Source organism: Trichomycterus rosablanca, chromosome 9 (assembly GCF_030014385.1).
Source record: "Trichomycterus rosablanca isolate fTriRos1 chromosome 9, fTriRos1.hap1, whole genome shotgun sequence".
In the NCBI taxonomy this organism is placed as follows: Eukaryota; Metazoa; Chordata; class Actinopteri; order Siluriformes; family Trichomycteridae; genus Trichomycterus; species Trichomycterus rosablanca.
Window position 1 is genome coordinate 8817791 of NC_085996.1, and position 20485 is coordinate 8838275.

At 40.9% G+C, this 20485-nt stretch overlaps 1 protein-coding gene across 7 annotated transcripts; it reads right to left on the minus strand.

Annotated features, from left to right (window-relative positions):
• Positions 1 to 1613: 1613 nt before the first annotated feature.
• On the minus strand, positions 1614 to 18952 carry LOC134319852 (tripartite motif-containing protein 67). Of its 7 annotated transcripts, none has more exons than XM_063001109.1 (10): positions 18191 to 18952; positions 13158 to 13253; positions 12053 to 12172; positions 9518 to 9628; positions 7976 to 8129; positions 5853 to 6013; positions 5172 to 5310; positions 3042 to 3345; positions 2314 to 2476; positions 1614 to 1691 (listed from the first exon to the last, which is right to left on the minus strand). In XM_063001109.1, the coding sequence occupies exons 1-10, from the start codon at positions 18950 to 18952 to the stop codon at positions 1647 to 1649; spliced, it is 2055 nt and encodes a 684-aa protein (XP_062857179.1). In that variant the 3' UTR covers positions 1614 to 1646. The 7 variants fall into 7 exon arrangements, with proteins under 7 accessions (XP_062857179.1, XP_062857180.1, XP_062857178.1 ...); XM_063001110.1 differs by having other exon boundaries at positions 3096 to 3345; positions 12053 to 12175; XM_063001108.1 differs by having other exon boundaries at positions 12053 to 12175.
• Between the last annotated feature and the right edge of the window lie 1533 nt (positions 18953 to 20485).

The following is a 20485-nucleotide window of genomic DNA, read 5'->3' on the forward strand; positions in this document are numbered from 1 at the left end:
TGCTGTAGCATGAGCTGTTCATGCAGGACATTTCTAAATTGCCCTCAGAATTCCTCATCACCCTTGTCTAAGTCTTAGCAGCTATGTAGCTGCTAAAGATGGTTCCACCATTTATTAAATCCATCCTGAAAATGGTCCTTCAGTGTCTTAAGTACATATATTACAGTGTTACAGTCTGTGTGCTATTCACTAAATCTGAATTATGACTTTTCAATCAAAAATCAGACCACAAAAATTCCTTATTGTAGAAATTCAGGTCAATCCAGATGTTTACAAACTTTTTCCTGCACCTGTTTGTATCACAGTGTGAAATAATTCAGTCCTACGTTTAAATCCAGACTGAACATTGTGTCACAAGTTCAAGCAGCAAATAAAATATTTATTGTTTTTCTGTACAAACTTTAGTTCCAAAAAAATGTTTGGGCAGGATGTAAAATGGTAAAAAGCAGTGATTTGTATTTGTAATTTAGATCCTGTCCTAACTTTTCTGGAATTAAGATTTTCATCATCCTAACTTTCTGTTGGCAGTTCGTACTGTTTGTAAACTTAAATAATTATTAAATAATGCCAAAGTTGTGCGTATCAAACATTTCATTCAGATCTGAATATTCAGAGGTTATTATCCAGAACTTTCTGTAAGGTCTGGCTACAGCCAGTAATTGTATACCCACAAAGTTCATATGGCAGTGGTAGCTTAACAGGTAAGGTAATGGACTCGTAAATAGAAAGTCGCTGGTTCAAGCCCAACCACTGCCAGGCTGCCACTGTTGCCACAAAACCCTTATCTATAAATTGCTTGAACTGTATTCAGTCAGAATTATAAGTCGCTTTGGATGAATGTGTTAAATGTGAGTGTGGTATGTGTGGCTCATAAATTACATACAAATTAAACATACATAATAAAGTGGCCAGTGTGTGTGTGTGTGTGTACGCATATTTGATCACATTGTTTAACTGCAGCAGGTTTTATTATTTCCATTTATATATACACTCACCAAGCACTTTATTAGGAACACCTATCTGGTATGTTCATTTATTGATTACTTTATAAGCTACATCTACCAAACACATTATCTTTGTGGGTATACAATTACTAACTGTAACCTATTTCTGTAACCTGTACACTTCGTAACCCCTCTGTACCCCATTTATCAATCAAAAAAAAAAATCATATACCAGATAGATGTACCTAATACTCAGTGCTCAGTGAGTGTATATAAGTCTCAGTATAAGTTTTGAGTATCTGCTTGTAGCCAAATCTTAAAATCTCAGAACTTGATCATGACACGTTTAAAGGTTTTGATTAAATCAGCGCTGTAAACCAGAGTAAGCATGAATGTAAAGCACCAGGATGGAACAGATGTAACTCGCTCTTTAAAGCCAGCGACACCTCATGGGAGTTCAGTTCAGCTATAAAAAGCCTCCTGGGGTGAGATTACTGTAAACACTGAGCTCTGATTTTACACTCTGAGAAGCAATTAAACATGAAAAACAACAACATTAACATGAAATATATTAGAGATATGTTTCCCAAAATTCCTCCTTGATCCCACCAAACCGCAATCAACAGCAGCTTGTTTCATGTGGAGAAGGAGGATTTGCACAAAAAACCAGACGTACATCACATCTTCACGGGTCCACGGTCTTTATTTGATGTTCTTTGGCACTTCTAGACCTGTGAGTAGAGTCACCTACAAAAGAAAAAGCCAAAAAGTGGAACATTTATTTAAACATTATGGAGACCACTGTGCAATACTACTACTACTAATAATAATAATAATAACAATCATCATCATCATAATAATAAATATTATTATTAATATTAATTAATATTACTATGATGATGATGATGATTATTATTATGAAAACAATTAACAATAACAAAAAAATAAAAGAAAAAAAAAATAATAATCATAATGACAAATCTATAACAATGTCAATAAAGGTTTCTAATAGTATTATTAATAATAATACTAATAAAATGAATAATAATTATTATTATAATTATTTTTATTTTTATAAATTTGTATAAAATCCATAATAATAACAATAATAATTATTGCAATAAAAAATTAAAATAAACACACTCACACTGTTCTTAAACAGCCCTTAATGAGAAGCTCAACAGTTCTACATAGCGTCTATCCTGCTAACCTGCACTAGACTGTAGTTAGCAAGCTAAGTTACTGACTCTTTCATGTTTATTAACCACTTTATCCTGGTCAAAGACACAGTGGCTCCAGGTTCAGGGACCATTTCTCTTTTCAGACAGGTATAGCTTTACTTTTGAGGTTTTAAGGCGTGGTACTGTACCTGTACATTGCGGTTGAGGCTGATGGCAGGCATGAACACTCCCTCCATGTTCTCGAAGGCCACGGGGCCATGCTGCTCTTTGTTGATGAAAAAGATGAGAGTGTGTTTGGTCAGGTCTAGCAGAACCCCCACTGTGGAGCCCTTGGTTATTCCTCCCTCAGCCCTGCAGGAGAGAGGATGCCAAGCAAAATTGTTTAATGCTGTACATGACCATTTATTTGTTTATTAAGAATTATAATCAAAATATACACTGTACTGCTAGAAATAAATGTGAACATGACATGACAATTGGTAACAGTTGCAGAAAATCAGTGATAATGAAACAGCTCTGGCTTCAGCCCAATTTAAAACCGAAATGGACATAAATTTCCACAGACAGACTCCAAAATGTTATGAAAAGCCTTTCTGGAAGAGTAGATGCTTTGCAGATAGCTGCAAAGACCCATAGCTTTGGAATGAGATGTTGAAAGACTCATGGTCAGGTGTCTACATACTTTTGGCCAAATGATATATTTATGCAACCAGGTTCAGACAACTTAACAAGTTTAAAGAAACTGTTACTATTCCACATGAGTGATATACTGTATGTGTTGCATAATCATTTTCTTATAATAAATAAAATGATCTTTAAAAACTGGTTTGTGTTTCTCTTAAAAAGGAAATCAGGAGGGGAGGGGGTAAATACTTTTTCTTGGCGCTGTAGCATATAGAAAATAAACATGTCTCACCTGTTAGTGTGTGAGTTGTTGTGCATAAACCACGAGCGATTGTTGTCCACATACATGGCCCAAGCTTTATCATCTTTACCCAGCATCGTGTCCTTCGTGGTGTTGATGCGAGCCACTCCGAACGCAGGGTCCGGGTGGTTATCGTAACGGTCAATGCTAACCTCCCAGTAATGAACACCTTTAGAGAAAGCAGCTGTTCCGAGCACCACACGGTCGTCGTAGCTGTTACAGCTCACCGTCTGGTTCTCGTTGGACAGGACGATGTCTCTGTGTGCTGAGGTAGGATCAAAGGTGAACCAGGCAACTGTGGAAGTACAAGAGAAGTAAGATCCAGTAAGTGAGGCTCAGAGGAAGATGATTAACGCTTAAGCGATGTGTTAACCTCAAACTGCTCAAGCAACGCAAAAGTGTTGACTTCTTTCTTAAGCTTAAACTCTTGTTGGCTTGTGTAACCCTGCTGCCAAATTCAATGATGTTAGAGGAATTTCTACCCCCCAAATTATGCATTTTAGCTGGTGTACACATACAAGCATTTAATTAAAAACAGCACAAGGAAGTTTTAATGTTTTTATTTAACGATGTGACACAAGAACATCGTGGTTACACAACATCGTTTTAAATACAGTGGGAAACATGCTCCTGTCCAAACTTTTCTGGCAGATGTTGCAGTCATTACATTTCGAATAAGCATAAATATCCATAAATATGTTTTAGCTCATTGGGGGTGGTCGTAATGTTTGGGCTCATTAGAATGGTGGTCATAATGTTTTGACTCATTAGGATGGTCATAATGTTTTGGCTCATTTGGGGTGGTCATAATGTTTTGGCTCATTGAGATGGTCATAATGTTTTGGCTAATTGGAATGGTCATAATGTTTTTGGCTGATTGGGGTGGTCATAATGTTTTGGTTCATTAGGGGTGGTCATAATGTTTTTGGCTCATTGGGGTGGTCATAATGTTTTGGCTAATTGGGGTGGTCATAATGTTTTGGCTGATTAAGGGTGGTCCGAATGTTTTGGCTCATTGGGGTGGTCATAATGTTTTGTCTCATCGGGGTGGTCATAATGTTTTGGCTCATTTAGGGTGGTCATAATGTTTTGGCTGATTAAGGGTGGTCATAATGTTTTGGCTCATTAGGATGGTCATAATGTTTTGGCTGACTAAGGGTGGTCTTAATGTTTTGGCTCATTGGGGTGGTCATAATGTTTTGTCTCATCGGGGTGGTCATAATGTTTTGGCTAATTGGGGTGGTCATAATGTTTTTGGCTAATTGGGGTGGTCATAATGTTTGGGCTCATTAGAGTGGTCATAATGTTTTGGCTCATTAGGGGTGGTCATAATGTTTTGGTTTATTAGAGTGGTCATAATGTTTTGGCTCATTAGGGGTTGTCATAATGTTTTGGCGTATTAGGATGGTCATAATGTTTTGGCTGATAGCAGGCTGATGAGCCAAAACATTATGACCACCCCAATTAGCCAAAACATTATGACCACGCCTAATGGGCCAAAAACATTATGCCCACTTGCTATCAGCCGAAACATTATGACCACCCCAATCAGCCAAAACATTGTGACCACTCTAATGAGCCAAAACATTACGACCACCCTAATGAGCCAAAACATTACGACCACCCTAATGAGCCAAAACATTATGACCACCCTAATGAGCCAAAACATTACGCCCACCCTAATGAGCCAAAACATTACGACCACCCCTAATGAGCCAAAACATTATGACCACCCCAATGAGCCAAAACATTGAGTCCACCCCCAATCATCCAAAACATTAGGATCTCCTAATGAACCAAAACATTGTCTTTAATTTCAGTGGGAATGCATGTGTTTTCAAGAAGCTCCATTTTATTTAATGGTTAAATTTTGTAACCTTCAAGTTTGTATTTTATTACAAAAGCTCCTTAAGCTCTCAGGAGGTCGCTGTGCTTCAGTGGTTTGAAGATTATAAAACAAGGGGAGAGATTTCCTCAGGCGCTAATTAAATCACACCAGCCCAGTCGGGGTCCTTCCTTTTCAAGATCAGTGAACGGAACGAAGGGGGGTACAAAACAAAGTAACCAGGCCATAGTGTGAGTAAAGAACACGGAGTTAGCTGAACAAAAACAGATACCAACCATCAGATGTCTTCAAAACTACTGTCTTGCTGTAAGCTCCAGGCCCGAGGGAGTTGTAAGCTTTGACTCGAGCATTGTAGGAGCTGTTGAAGTGAAGACCGTCCACTGTGCACACCGTCTCCTTTCCCACGTACACCTCCTACCACAGAGAGAAACGGAAGATTGGAGGGAGAAATATTCGCTGTGAAAATATGCAGCATGTTTGTCATTAATTATAAATGCACAGATGAACTGAAATGTTCTGAACTCAGTAATGAGAAAACATCAGAGAATCGTCTGTTCCCAAAGCCTAAACAGAATTTGGCTGGGGATAAAAAGTCTTCGTTCATTAAGTCATTTAAAAATTCTGGTGAGTCCAGACCAAACCTGAACCACTAAGCTGGTACAGAACTTAGTTGTAAAATATGAAGATCTGGCCACCATATCACAACACAAGTACTATTAACTTTGTTAAGTGCTCATAAAAATAAATAACTACATCCCACTTGGTCTCACCACGTCACATCACTGCTGGTATGTACAAGAGTACAAATCCAACCCACACGCACTAATTAAAGTAAACTAAAGAGCTGAAAAGATTCTCCAGCGAGGATTCATTTCTGTTTCATTTCATTTTAGCATGAATGCAGTATGTTCAGCCATTCCTCTTAAGCTCTCAAGAACCTAAATCTCAAGCCGTACCCGATACTGTCCACCACTCCCATCATCGAGTTCCAGGATGTAACCCTCAACTGGTAGCACCTGAGGCGTAGTTATCCTCCAGGCCAGCGTGGCACTGTTGTTCCTCAAGCAGCACTTCTCCAGCTCCAGTAGAGGAGCGGAAGGGACCGACTGGGATTCCACTGCAACATGAAATGATTTCACATATCATATTTGATTTTAGCATGCAGATGGGTTAGAGGGTGAGGTTGAGGGTTAAGGTTTTGGGGTGTGAGTGAGGTAGCATGCACGAGGGTACGCTGTGGCTCAAACAGCAGCAGAAGTTAAATTGGCCTTTCTGTGCTGATTTAAGACAAATACTTTCTGATAATTAGGGTTATTGGTTGTAATATGTAATGTACTATATATTAGGGAATTCAACATGGCCTTGTACAACTATCTAATCACTTAGTTCTGACCTGATCTAGATATAAAAAATTTAAAACAGCTAGAATGTGTAAAAGCTTCTTCAGAGTCACAACAGTAAAGCAGTTGTGTGAACGTGTGTTTCTTTCTATTTATTTATGCATTTTCTCCCTTTATCTCCTGATTTAGCGTAGTCAATTTGTCTTCCGCTGCTGGGGGATCCCTGATTGAGTTCAGGGAGGGTGTATTTGCTGCTCACGTGCCCTCTAACATGTGCACAGTCCTAGCGGACCCCTTCTTTATGCCCGTGCTACTGCACAAACGCCTCTATCTGCTAACCAGGGTCCTTGCACAGCGTTTGAAGACCCCACCGACTTAGTCCAGTCATTTCCACACCCAGCAGACACGGTGGTCAATTAGTGTCTGCTGAAGGCACTGTTAATTGTGCCCGCTAGGTGGCGCCCAGCCGACCGGTAGCAGAGCCAAGACTCGAACCGAGGTGTTCAGATTCTCGGCACCGGTGTGCTAGCGGAATATCTTGCTGCACCACGTGGGTACCGTGTTATTTTAATTGGATTAACAATTCACTATCAACCCTACTCATGTGAGTTTATCCAGCATATTTGATTCTTACATGCCAGCTTATTTTTACAGGTTAGCATAAACAAGCATCCAGAGGTGCAGGGACACAGGAGGGGAAAACAGCTGTTTAAGGTGAGGAGACATTTATAACGTATCAGGTCTTGAAATACCTCCTGTGCTCTCCGTGTCTTTTTGCGTCCCTGTATGCATTTGTCTCAATAATGGAGACTCCTTAGTGAGACAATCTAAAGGATGATAGGAGATAAAGCACAGCAGTCTGGATGAGTATGCAGACAGTGGATTTGTGTAGGTGAGGTGATGGTGCGGGGGCTGATTTTTTCCACAATGAGCCATGATGTCAGCCATGATTTGTACTACTGTGAAAAAATGTATTATGGAATATATTTAAAATGGTTTTTAATACTTACTTACATTTAGGGGCATTTTAGAGCAGCCAGAACACCTATCGGCATGTCAGGAGGAAACCCATGCTAAACACCTTATAGATGGTGCCCAAAGACTGGTGTGTGTGTCACTCAAGCCAGTACAACACACACTACCATGTTTGTGTTATTTCATTGCTAAAAATGGTTAACAATTCAGGTCCAGTTGAAACATTGTACTCAAATAGAATGCCAACTTGCAATTCAGTTACATTAAATGTAAACTGTAAGTAAAGCATGCCAGCACTGGACTCTGGAGCAAGTGAAACATTCTTCATCATCCGACAGTCTGACATTCAATAAACCTGGGTTTATCAAATGCCAAGCATTTATGTTAAAAACTATAGTGTTTGCTTGAGGAGAAAAAAATGGTCTGAGCTGTTTTTGCTGGTTTGGTCAGCACAGTGGCACAGCTGGTAGTGTAGGTGCCACTCAGCATCTGAGTCTTGGAGGAGTTTGACATGTGCTCTCTTTTGGGTCTGCATGTGTTCATATTGGAGACTCTGATTTCCATCCACCTTTCAATTATTTTCTAAAGGTGGACTGACTGCACTCAACTGGCCTTAACTGTAAGTGAGCAAGTGCTTGGTGTCCTTTGAAGGACTGGTGTCCAGCCCAGTGTTTAATCCCTGTCTCGCAGCAGGTATATAATAATAATAATGTCAGTTTTGTACATAAGTGTGTGTGGTGTGTGTGTGTGTGTATTAGTCTTACCATGGGCCTGTGTAAGGTCGAGTTGGAGAATGGCCTGCAGTAGGGGGTCGGTGTTGATGCTCAGGTTGAATTCAGGACAAACCTTGGGTTCCAGAGCACCTTTTACCCACTGCTCCTGAGAGAGCTGGACCCGCTTTATTAATGCATCAGAGATCTGAGAACAACCAAAAAACAAGAAATCAAATCAATAACAGTGTCCTGTTCATCCTGAAATACCAGTTTAAATCTTGACAGTGACAGTGGAATCATTTTAATTGCTGGGAAAAGTTAAGAGGGGGGTGGTGTGGCTGAAGGCCTGCAATTGATTCTGTGCTAATATCACTGGAAAAAGCAAGAAAAAGAGGGAGGAAAGGAAGGAAGGAATTGTGTTTGATTGAATGTGTTTATCTGAGGTTGTATATAGCAGGGTGCTGAGGTGGAACAGTGGGGTCTCAGACAGAAAAAAATCCAAACACTGAGATTGTTGATAAAAGAAATTCCATCTGAAAGGCGAATATAAATCCTCAAGAGTGATCTCAGATCTCTTTCATCTCTACTCCAAATAAATTATTCATAGAAAAAAATGGCTGAATGAGGATGAACAGGTTAGTCTGAGGGTCAAGAGGAAAGGAAACTGATACTTAATCATTAGTGAATTTCACTTATTACATCTGAACTGAAGATAAAATACCTGCATGTAAATAAATAATGCAATTACTATATTATTATAAATTATACATGCTAATGGTGATTTACACTGTCTATTGCTTGGAGATCATTACACTAAACATTTTGAAATCAATTTTAAAAATCTTAATCATTGAACACAGCCACTTTACAATCTCATGCCCACCTGCCATGCCATTAATGGCCGGCAGGGGGCATGGAGGCGCACACAACTAATTGTCTCAGTTCCATGAACCAAAAGTCTCTGCGCTTCATTGAGCATTAATTCACTCCAGGTGCTTCTAAGTTGGCAACTTGCTTTTTTATTTTTGAAACCGAGATGCCGGGTTCCATCTGGTCTGGTTTTTCACTGGCACAAATTTTGGCATCCCTAATCGTCTTCCCAGAGAGCTCCTGTGATTTGGGTGACTTTTTGCTGCCACGATCAAAGCACTCTGGACGGGACAAGCTACCTCCAGGGGTGGGATGATGGCCCTCTTATGAGCAGGGCCAACACATGGATACATGCTGGACTTGCATTGTGTCAGCCAGTGGAATGGCTGCCCTGCTCTTGTTATAGCCTCTCTCAGTTTGTTCTGTGTTCATTCTCTCTATTCATTTATTTGAGAACTTGATTGTTGCATGCGAGTAGCTGGTCGGTTCTCAATTTAATCCCTTTTCTGTCCTCTTCACTATGGGCTGTGGATGTTTTATGTAATTTTTTTGCTGCAATTCTGTCCACTATTTATTTTCAGCATTCCTCTTTTGACCCTGTTACACATTCCAAATCCTGTTCATCTCTTGTTATTTTTCCCCTATAAGTCCCTGTTCCAAATTTCTCTTCATCCCTCTTTGTCTCACAACAAATACTGTAACATAAACTCCTCCCATGATTACCAGTAGGAAGCCAGTGGGGTCGTTCTCCTTGATGACCTCCAGACAGAATTCCATCATGCCAGTGGTCTGTCTAAGCTTCATAGTGCAGTGTGTGATCTGATCTCTCACAGTCTGTAAACATAGACCAACATTTAGTTTAGCACACACACACACAATATTAAATTTTGCTTTAATAGGTCCCATCACAATCACTCCATTCATGTTTCCTTTGATGAAATGTAATTCCTTGTAGCCTTTGCAGAGAAGCAGTCGTATGTCATGATGCCTCCTCCGCTATACTTCACTTTCACTTCACTCACAAACATGACAACCTGAATTATTGCCAAATAGGACATTGGATCAAAGGTGTTCTGATTTGTCTAAGATTAATACATACTTCTGTTCCACCAAAAGCTTTTTTGCATTTACTTATGCATTTACATTCAAGTTTGCAGCATTTAACAAAAGCTTTTATCCAAAGTGACTTGCAGTTATCACCATTGAGCAATTGAGAGCTTTGCTCAGCTGCCCAGCAACCTTCTGATTACCGGTCCAGTACCTTAACCACTGAGGTACCACTACCACGAATAGCAACCACCCCCTATGACACATGCACTTCTTTGGACCAACTGCTTCTTTTTTACATCAGCCAGTGGTGGATTCTCACAGAAAGCCATTCAGCATATCAAGGATTGCAAAGAAATGGTATGCCCAGCCCTACAGTAGCAGTCACTGTTACAACAACATTGAATTAAAACTTTATCCAAATTCTCTCTCAGAAATGGCCAGTTGAGTCTGTTGAGTGCCCTGCCAAGCTGGTAGCACCACTAAACACCACTGTAAAAAGTAAAACACAGCCAGTTCTTCTTTTCCTTTACTCACAGTCATTTTTATGTTCATTTGTTCTCATGTGCTCCACAGAGCTGGGTTTCTGATTAGACAGGGAAGAGGTAATTACTGCAGCTTATATCCAGAGTTCAATCCCTGAGGTCACCATGCACAGCCTATATGGATTAACTCAATCACTGGATCATTTTTCCTCTCTTTTTTCACGCTTCTCCCTCCATGTGCATCCTTTCATCCTATCCTTCTCTATCTCTCTCTCTCTCTCTCTCTTTAGTATGACAAAACAGCCAACGCTGATGCCAAACCATTATAATATTAACAGTGGAGATCTCAGCTTTAGCTTAAAGATGCAACCTCTTCGATGCTTAATAGCATGTGTGATAATTGGCTAATGAATGAAATGAGTGTGTGAGCAGAAACACAGCGGGGAAACGGCACAATGAAACAAACACACCAGTCACATCAGTGACTGTAATGATGGGGCATTTGGTACGTCTGGACCTAAATGGTTCCTCCTATTGGCGAATTACTCAACACTAGGACTAAATAAAAAGCAACATTGTAGGTACTGAAAATAGGAACAACAAGAGCGTCCAGTGAAAATGAAAAGCTTGTCTTCTGGGTTAAAGATTTCATTTGATCCAACAGCAGTCTAGCAGATGAAAAGATTTATTGGGATGGATGAAATGAAATAAGATGAAATGAAATAAAATAAAGCTCTCAGGCTGCCGTAGGGAGCCACACATCAGCAAACAGAAAAACTCAATTTGCTGTCTGGAATCTAAATGTAGCGCTCTGACACAGAAACCTTAATTTTCCTCATAGTCATGCTTCCATTTTCTCTCATCTGTTTCAATTTCTCCTGCATAGTGTGGTGGAAGTTTGACCATGTGAACCAGTGAGATTCCCCCACAGGATGCAACAAATCTACAACAAAGCTGATATATTTTGCTTGCGTGTGCATGAAGTGTCACATGATTGGATCATTATACATTGACACTGTTGTATCACTAGATGCCAACACGATAGGCCACAGAAAACCCAAAACTAATCACAGGGCTGAATTAGGTCTCATGAGCCCTTTTTGTTTTAAACACACCCCACACCATGATTAAAATGAATAATAAATGGAGCTCAGGTGGCGCAGCAATAAATTATGCTAGCACACCAGAGCTGAGATTTCTGATCGCCTACAGGAATAACGATTGGCTGTTGTTCACACAGGATGGGAAGCCGGACCAGGGATTCTTCATAACTGATGCAATTACGACCTATGCTGGCTGACTGATGGCGCCTGCATAGAGTGAAGGAATAATGCGTTGATCAGGGTGTGGCTCTGTGTACACAAAGCTGATCCGCACGTGAACTCGCCTCAAGCAGGTAAAAAAGATGCAGTCGGTACTGCACACGTGTCGGAGGGGGTGGTGTGTCAGTTGCTTCGCTCCTCAGTCTGCAGTGGAGGGTGGTATCGGTGGAGGGAAAGCGTAATGCAATCAGGGTAGTTGGATATGACTAGATTAGGAAGGAAATGGGGGGGGGGGAATTGAAAACAGCAAAAGCAAAAAAAAGGACTGACAGCTCTCACACTATAAGCAACATCCTGTCATTTCTGAGTTGTGTGTTAATTCATAGATTCTTGATAACAGAATTAAACAGTCCCAAGTAAGTGTGTGTGTGTGTGTGTGTGTGTGTGTGTGTGTGTTAACCCACCTTCAGTTTGCTTTCTTTCTCCTTGGTGACCTTGGTAAGAAGTTTGGCTTTCTGCCTCGTCAGAGCTTCAATTAGGGCGTCACACTGAGCCACCAGACATGCTTCAAACTCCACCCCGTTCTCCTGTCACACACACACACACACACACACACATTGGATTCAATTAGAATTTACACATTAAGCACAACACATGTACTGTATGTGATGTAAAACATCTTAAAGCAGCAACACCTATATTCACCTTTTACAAACATACCTGTTATCTACACTACAGAAATGCTTTAAATCAGACTACTCATTTCCTTTCTCACCACACCATCTGAAGGACTATGACTAAGCCATTCCAAAACTTTTATCCTGTTTCTTTTCAGCATTACTTACCCTTGGATTTTTTAACATTCTGTGTATATCACAATGCAGCTCAATCACACCTCAGCTTTCACGATTTTAAATGTAATATTGTCCCCAATAAAATTTCTTTATACTAGAATTAATTGGTTTCTGCAAATGAGACCAGTTCAGAATCATGTTTGTGGGGTTTGAGTGGGCAGGATTGCTGATGGATTGGAGTACAACACTGATCACAGTGGTACTTTCCAAAAGCAAGCTGGCATGGTTTTGCCAAACCCTACACACACTCAGGACTCTACTCTCTCTTACTGCAACACAAAAGCATTTTACACTCTCACATCCTTTTAGCTGGACTAAAAATAACCTGACCTCTATAATCCAGCCTGCTCTAGATAAACCCACATCATGGTGAATGCACCCATCACTGCCCCACATACGCTATCCACATTAAAGCTTTATGCATCTCCTCATGGCACATTATCCACTGAATGTGTAAATGTGTGGTTTTTAAAATGGATTCATAAAATATCAATGTACCATCTTCATCCTGGCATTGCATCTCTGATGATTTTCTGTTGTGTTTTTTTTTCTTTTGGGCCAGGCAATGCAATGCAGATGCATTTATCAAAAGAACTTGTAATTTGGAATAACTGAACCCTTACACACATCTAGTGTTGTACTGACTCCTACGTTGTAAACACTGTAAATAAGAGATTTCATAAAAGCTGCTTAATTGTGACCATTTAAACTGTACCTGAATCTGTTGTAGCAGGCTCTTCAGCTGAACCAGAAATTCCTTGGCATCTTTCGCTTTTTCAGAGACTCCATTCAATGCCTGGGACAGCTGGCACTGTGAAGAAAACACACACACATGCAACATTAAAAATAAGGGGCAACTACAAGCGGTAGGCATCTAAAATTACCTTTGCACTGAGACCAAGACCAAGACAAAATCAGGAACCATACCAACCAAAACTAAGACCAAGCAAAATGTAACAAACCAAGACAAGAATCGTACCAATAAAAACCAAGACATGACCAAGATCCATATGAACTGAAAAAAGGAGAACACCAAAAACCATAGTGGCCAAGACAAGACTAATAACTAATGCCTACCAAAACCAAGACAATACTAAGACCTATACCATCCAAGACCTAATTTCCTTCTATATTTAACAATAAATAAATAAATGCCAAATCCAAAGCTTTGCTAGTTACCTTAAAAAAGAAAACACTGCTGGGAATTAAATCCTAATTAGCATCACCTTGGCACTTGGCAAACAAGGAACGACATGTCTATCACATACTGTGTTATTTTGGAAATATTATGCTATAAAACCACTTGGTTTTTTATCAACCCACCAAACACTGCTGAGACCTTGGACCTGATCCATACACACACTTCCCTCCCACCTGCTGTGCTTCCTTTGGGCCTCACTGGACCACCCGGCAATTAGCAGGATCTTAAACCAGCCCTCCTTTCACACACACACACACACTCCAATAATATGCCATCTGCCTCACCAAGCTGGCCGGTCCACTAACAGGAATATGAGGGATCAGATCCTCCTGTTCATATCTCACAACTGTCACTGATACGAGAACACTATTAGGTCACTGGTGCAGCAAGGTGGTCACTCTTCAGCTTGTAGTCCAGCCTCAATGCAAATTTGTCTTGCATTAATTTATTAAGATTAAAACCCAGCATTTACGGCTATACCAAACTTAAAACATCTGATCTCTGAAGCCAAGAATGTTGGGCTTGGTTATTACAGAAGTATGACCACCTAGAATCTTGTAAGCTTGCATTTTAGGGCATTTACTCATTTAGGTCTGGTCCCAGTTCTCTAAAGCTGCTTTGCAGTGATGTCTATTGTTATATGTACTATCTAAATACAACTGTAAGAAATAAAATTGTTAATTTCTTTTAGGCTCACTGGTCAGATATGTTTTATTCCTGAGTAAATTATTGTCTTTACAGGTGTGATGAAGTAACTTTTGCTTACAAATTCCTCATTGTATTTGGAACATCTACCACATGCCTGAATCATACAGTCTGTCCACCATTAAAAGCATATAGATCCTGTGGAAGACCAGGCACTATGTGACGTTTACCTATGGAAAAATGGCACCAAAATGTGTAAAAACAAGACATGACATTTTACCAAAGATTGTAAAACATTCCTCTGGTTACCTAAAAACATTTGACTGAATTTTTTAATTGCTGTCTTGACTTGTTTGTAGGTAAATTATATGAAAGATGGAAACTACATACTGTTTTTTCCACTCAGCTATATAAAGGAATAGCATGGGAATAGTACTGGTGTAATCTTGGTCAGATTCTGGCGCTGTGCAGCAGTGTGACTGTAGATAAGTGTGTTTGTGTGTTGGGGGGGCATAAGCTAAATCTCTCAGTCTCTAATGGAATGATGTGTTCTTCCTGCTGAAAACATTTACTGCCATTATCTCATTATGTACTCCAGTATGATGGCTGGACAAGAGACTGGAAGAAGAATGATGGAGAGGGACACTTGACACAATGACATGTAGAGCTGATGTTTGCTGTTTACAGACTGATGGGTTTAGCAGATCAGAGTGTTTACTAATGAGAAGATTGTGAGTCCAATACAAGGCAATATAAATATGTGCTGATGTAGCAGTGACCTTGGTTTTGAGTCAGTTCGGCATACATATAAAGTGTGTCATACACTATATGGCCAAAAGTATTTGGACACCTGACCATGAGCTTGTTAGACGTCACATTTAAAAAATAAATTGTATTAAAATATGGGGGTATTGCTGCCTTGTGCCTAGTGTTTCCTGGAGGTACCGGACACATCATTACCCTTACCAGAAAAATGAAATGAGAATTACTTCACACACTTGTTAGCTATAGGTGAGTTTTACACATATAAACTGACTAAACAGAAGGATTGTCCAAATACTTACGCCCATACAGTGTATTTTCCAGCTCTCTCTGTCTCTTTTGATCTTTTATTTATCATCTTCTTTGATCTCACCTGTTCTATTTCTTCCCCAGATCTCTCACTTTCCGTTCTGTTCTTTTCGCCTCCCACACATCCGTCTCTGTTCTCTTTTCCCCTCTTTTTTCCAGACATTCAGCCGGTCACATTAAAGCCCTATAACTCCAGGGACTGATTAAAATACTACATGGTCTATCATTCGCATGAGCTTTAACGACTGGGATTATTAAATATTCATACGGTTCTTCTCCTGTAATGAAAAAGACCCAATGTGGAAGAAGGTGTAGAGCTCAGATCCTCATGTTCACTTCTCTTTATTTCAGCATCACTGCAGGATTCATAAAAAATAGCTCACATTTACGAGTCTGCCCACAGGCAGGATGCACGAAACACTGACGGCTTGATTTAGTGGAGTATCCAACAGATGACGGGCATATCCGGAGAAGCTGTGGGCTTGTATGAGCTGGCGAGAGGACCCACGCTATTATGCCATAAATAACTCATCCTCTTCCTTTCTAGCATTCACAATCACTCTTCAACGCACAGCATCTAGATGGGTAGAGATCTGGTGACTGTGTAAGCCATTGCATGATTTACAATCTTGTTTGTCCAAAACCATTTTGTGCCCCCCCCCCCCTTATTCCCTGTGGATGGGAGCACAGCAATCCTAGAAGAGACCATGATCATTAAGTCAAATATGTTTCATTATATTGAGCAAATGTTTTGTTCAAAGAGCGGAGGTTGTTATTGTCACAAAGGAGGCTATGGAATGGTTTAGGTGTCCACATACTTTTGGCATCTTTTAGCATTTAGGAGACACTTTTATCCAAAGCGACTTACAGTACTGTGACAGTACACAGTCTTAGCAATTAGAGGTTAAGGGCCTTGCTCAAGGGCCCAGCAGCAACCTGGCAATGGTGGGGCTTGAACCTGTGATCCTCCTATTACTAGTCCAGTACCATAACTGCTAGGCTACAACTGCCCCATATATTAGCTATTTATTCTTTTACGGGCATAAACAGCCCATTTGAAGTCAAAGAGCATTCAAAACAAATCAGGGATCATAATTACAGTGAAGCACCAATCTGGAGAGGAACCATCTCAAAGCAACACAGCCCAGAGTTTAGCACAGTCTATTTTAGGAAAGTTCAGCAGATCCAAGGTGTAACACCAAAAGATCAGCATGGATTCACTCAAACAGTCTGACAGTAAAAAGCAAAGAGGCAGAAAGTCTGAGAGAATAAATAAAAATCAGCCAGGTAACACCATCCCAACTGTAAAATATGGTGGTGGTAGGGTAACATTATGAATAGGAGTTTTAGCAGCAGGGACTAGCTGATCTGATCAGAAATGATGGGGAATTTACTGGTGCACAGTACAGTACAGATCTTTGAAACCTACCCCCCTTTGGTAGATAGCAAAGCCTTAGTAAAGGGCAGCTTTTTAGCATTTTATTGATCCAGCGACACCCAACCATTCATCCAATGTCTATGTACAACGTCAGTGTCAGAGGTCAGGGTCAGAACCCTGAGAGATCAGAGATCAGAGGTCAAAAGCTAAACTGTCACCCTGATGAAGTGATCAGTGTTAATTAATAGCGATATGTGAGCTTGTCAGCAAAGCAAGGTCTTCATATTTTGATGTTACTGAACGTCATGGCAGAAATGACAAACATAAGAGGAACAAAGAGATAGAAAGAGCAGCTCCACCCATTTTGGAGCCAAATGAAAAGATTTATGGCAACCTTTCATTTACCTGACTCAGTCATTTATTTTCCTTTATCTGGTTTTATCTGTCCATATTCCTATTGTCCACTAGATCCATCTCATCATCATTCACAATTGAAGAATTCTCTCATTTTTTGATAAAACTCTAAGTATGTATAGTATGCTACACTGTATGGTCAAAATATGTCCAACAATCATGACTAGGTGTCCACATTTAGCTATATAGTGTGTCACCGTCACTGCTCTTCTTAGGGTCTTTAAATACGTTACGCAGTTACTGTCTGGAAGCACATCAAGATTTGACATTCGTCAGCTTTACGGCCTTATGAAATGCATCCAAAACCATTAACGGGTAAGGAGGAGGCACCTAGCAGGAGGTCCGGATCCTTACTGAGTCACAAGAACACCCCCACACAGACACACACACACAATCCCACTCACAGTCCTTCTCCTCTACTAAACTGATGACCTACTCCTACAAATACTGTAGAAGCAATGCTGCATGTGTGTGTGTGTGGAAGGGGGGGGAGGTGTTTTAGAGTGGGTACACAGAGAAAAGCAGTGTGATAGGGAAATACAGAGTCACCCAAGGAATATAGAGCAGCACCAACACTTTTCACACACACATACATCATCATTATCAAAGTATCATCATTATATTTATATGTTTTTGCCATATTGCCCATCCTTTTGTTGCCCTTTAAGAATAGAATGCCTTTATTTGTTATATATACATATACAGGTGCATATCCTAGCTTGTTTTTGGAAGCTGGGGCCAGAGCGCAGGGTCAACCATTGCACGGCACCCCTGGAGCGGACAGGGTTAAGAGCCCAACAGTGGCTGCATGGCAGAGCTGGGATTTAAACTCTCAACCTTTCAATTGATAGCCCAAAGCTCTACCCACTCGGCTACCACTGTCCAATTTTGTTGTGTTGGCACCTTGTTGTTTTTTTGATAAGCTTTTCTCTCCTGACATGAGGCACACTGTTTAATAAATCGACTAAAAAAACACTACATGTATATGAGGGGGTGAATACTTTTTCAAAACAGCACCAAGTTGCCCAGCTGTACTCACCTTGTGCGTTTTCCACATGACAGCTATGGGCTTCAAGTCATGTTTTCCGTGCTTGCCCTCCTCCAGACACAGGTAGCACACTGGGATCCTGCAGGTGGCACAGTAGGCACTGTAGCTCTGGGCTTCATGTTCAGCGCACACTGCGCCCGGAGTTTGAGCGCTCGCACCTGTACCCGCACCAGCACCGATCAAGGTGGGTCCAGTGCGCCCGGTGGCTGTGGGCGACACGAGCCGGTGCTTTGCGAGCGGACCTCTGGCAGGATGGCACCTTTGCTGGCACGGTGCGCAATACATGACGTCGCATTGCTCGCACATAACGGTGGCATCCGCTGGGTTGCGGTCGCACAGCTGGCACTTAGCTGGAGTCTTGCGGCACCGCGACACGATGGATTCCAGCAAACCGTTACGCGGAAATCCCCGCAGGCCCCGTTCATACAGAGACGCACTCCTGTGGCACAGTGGGCATGTCACGGAGCGGTGCCGATGGGCGGTGAGGGCAGGAGGGAACACCCGCACACCGTTTGGAGATTTGGCGCACGGTGTGTATGATCCGTATCCGCTGTCTGTCTCGCTCATCTTATCCGCGTCCGTGTAGTCGTAGTCCGAGCCGCCCGATGCCCGGTTAGGTGGAGGGGGTTCACCCTCCGGGGTCTGGACCGTGATATTTCGCGCACATGCCAGGCACACGTTATGGGAGCATGGCAGGATGATAGGCTCCTTGAAAAAAGAGCCGCAAACTGGACATTTTAGCTCTTCATCCATGGCTTCTGTTAATTCAGTCCATACACAGAGACAAACACACACAGCCGATCAGCACTACGGACAGCTCACTGAGCCGCTCTGCGCATGCGCGCCTTTAAATTCCTTAGTGGGGGGTTGGAGTGCGTTTGTAACCCTGACTCGCCAAGTGTCCTGCTCATTATTCCCTAAACATCACAGTGTATTATGGGAATACTGTAACGACAAACAGTCCAGCATCCAAGCACCAGAGTCCTAAAAACCTGGGTTTGATCCTCACATTTGGTCTGGGATGAGTTTTCCCATGTACCCATGTTTGCATGGGTTTTCTTCAGGTATTACACTAACCTACCACCTTACACAAACAAATCAAAGATGGCTTTTCTACTCTATATTGCCCCTAGTTGTAAGTAAGTGAACGTGTGAGTGTACATTGACGTCCTGTTTTTTTAATTTTATGCCAAATTCACTGCAGCCCTGACCAGGATAACGTGGTTAGTGAAAATATACAGAAGAAAGACTACCAGCAAGGTTCCACTCATTTTATCTTTATTCAATAATTATTTAATTTATTAATCATTAAAAACAGATTAGCCCTGTTTAGGATTGCTGTTAGTGTATTGTATACCCACAAGATGGAACTCTAAGCCATAACAGGGAGTACTATACTCACCAATTCGCTCACTCACTCATATGCAACTAAAGAGAACATGCTAAACTCATTACAAACAATAACTGAAAACAAAGATCTAGAGCTAGTTTTTTTTTTCTAACAAGAGAGCCTCACAGCTACTATGGTGTCCAAGTATTATAACTATTAATATAATGATGCTAATTTCTCTCAATCTTTTACAATTTCATTTTTCATTTTCATCAGCAGCCTTATTGTGGTCAGAGTGGCAGCAGGTCTGGTTCCACTGGAATAAAACCCAGCCATTTACTGCTAAGCAGAAGAGGTTTCAGACGTAAACCTTGTTCTCCGTTTCCCTTCGTAAAATACAAATCCTCACATTTTTATAATTAATGCAGAAACAGGAGGCAGACGGGACAAAAAGACAACCAATCCTACATATACTGAAGAAGGGTCAAGTGAAATGAAAAATAATTTGCAATTCAAATAAGTGCCAGTGTGTAATCAGCCGTGTCAAACAGGGACAAGCGTGTAAACTGTGATGGCATTTTCAATTCAGTATTCAGGGAGTGTTGCTACGCTACATCCACTAAAACCTGCACTGTAAAAACCATATATAATTGTGGCAGGGACGCTTTCCTTAAAAGATATCCAATAAAATCATCATTAAAAGTGTTGTCATGAGGTTTGAATTCTTGTTTTTCTTTTGTGTCTCTTCTGCATTTAAGAGTCACCACTGTGGATCATTTTGATCTGCATACCTAACTGTTCGACCACCACCCCTTAGACATAGCCAATCATGTCTGTGTAGATCCCTGACCGTCTGATAACACCAAGATCAGATCTTAGTGGCAGTGAGCTAGCATGTATTTTATGATAAACAATGCCATTACAGATTTCTATCTGTACCCAAAATATTGCATACA

Excerpts from the sequence above, each read along its gene's own strand:
- LOC134319852 (XM_063001108.1), bottom strand. The coding sequence starts at position 18,952 with ATGGATGAAGAGCTAAAATGTCCAGTTTGCGGCTCTTTTTTCAAGGAG. Across the intron at positions 8,130-9,517 it reads ACCCCACTGGCTTCCTACTG|ATCTCTGATGCATTAATAAA; the intron begins GTAATCATGGGA and ends GGTTGTTCTCAG. Across the intron at positions 6,014-7,975 it reads CGACCTTACACAGGCCCATG|TGGAATCCCAGTCGGTCCCT; the intron begins GTAAGACTAATA and ends TTCATGTTGCAG.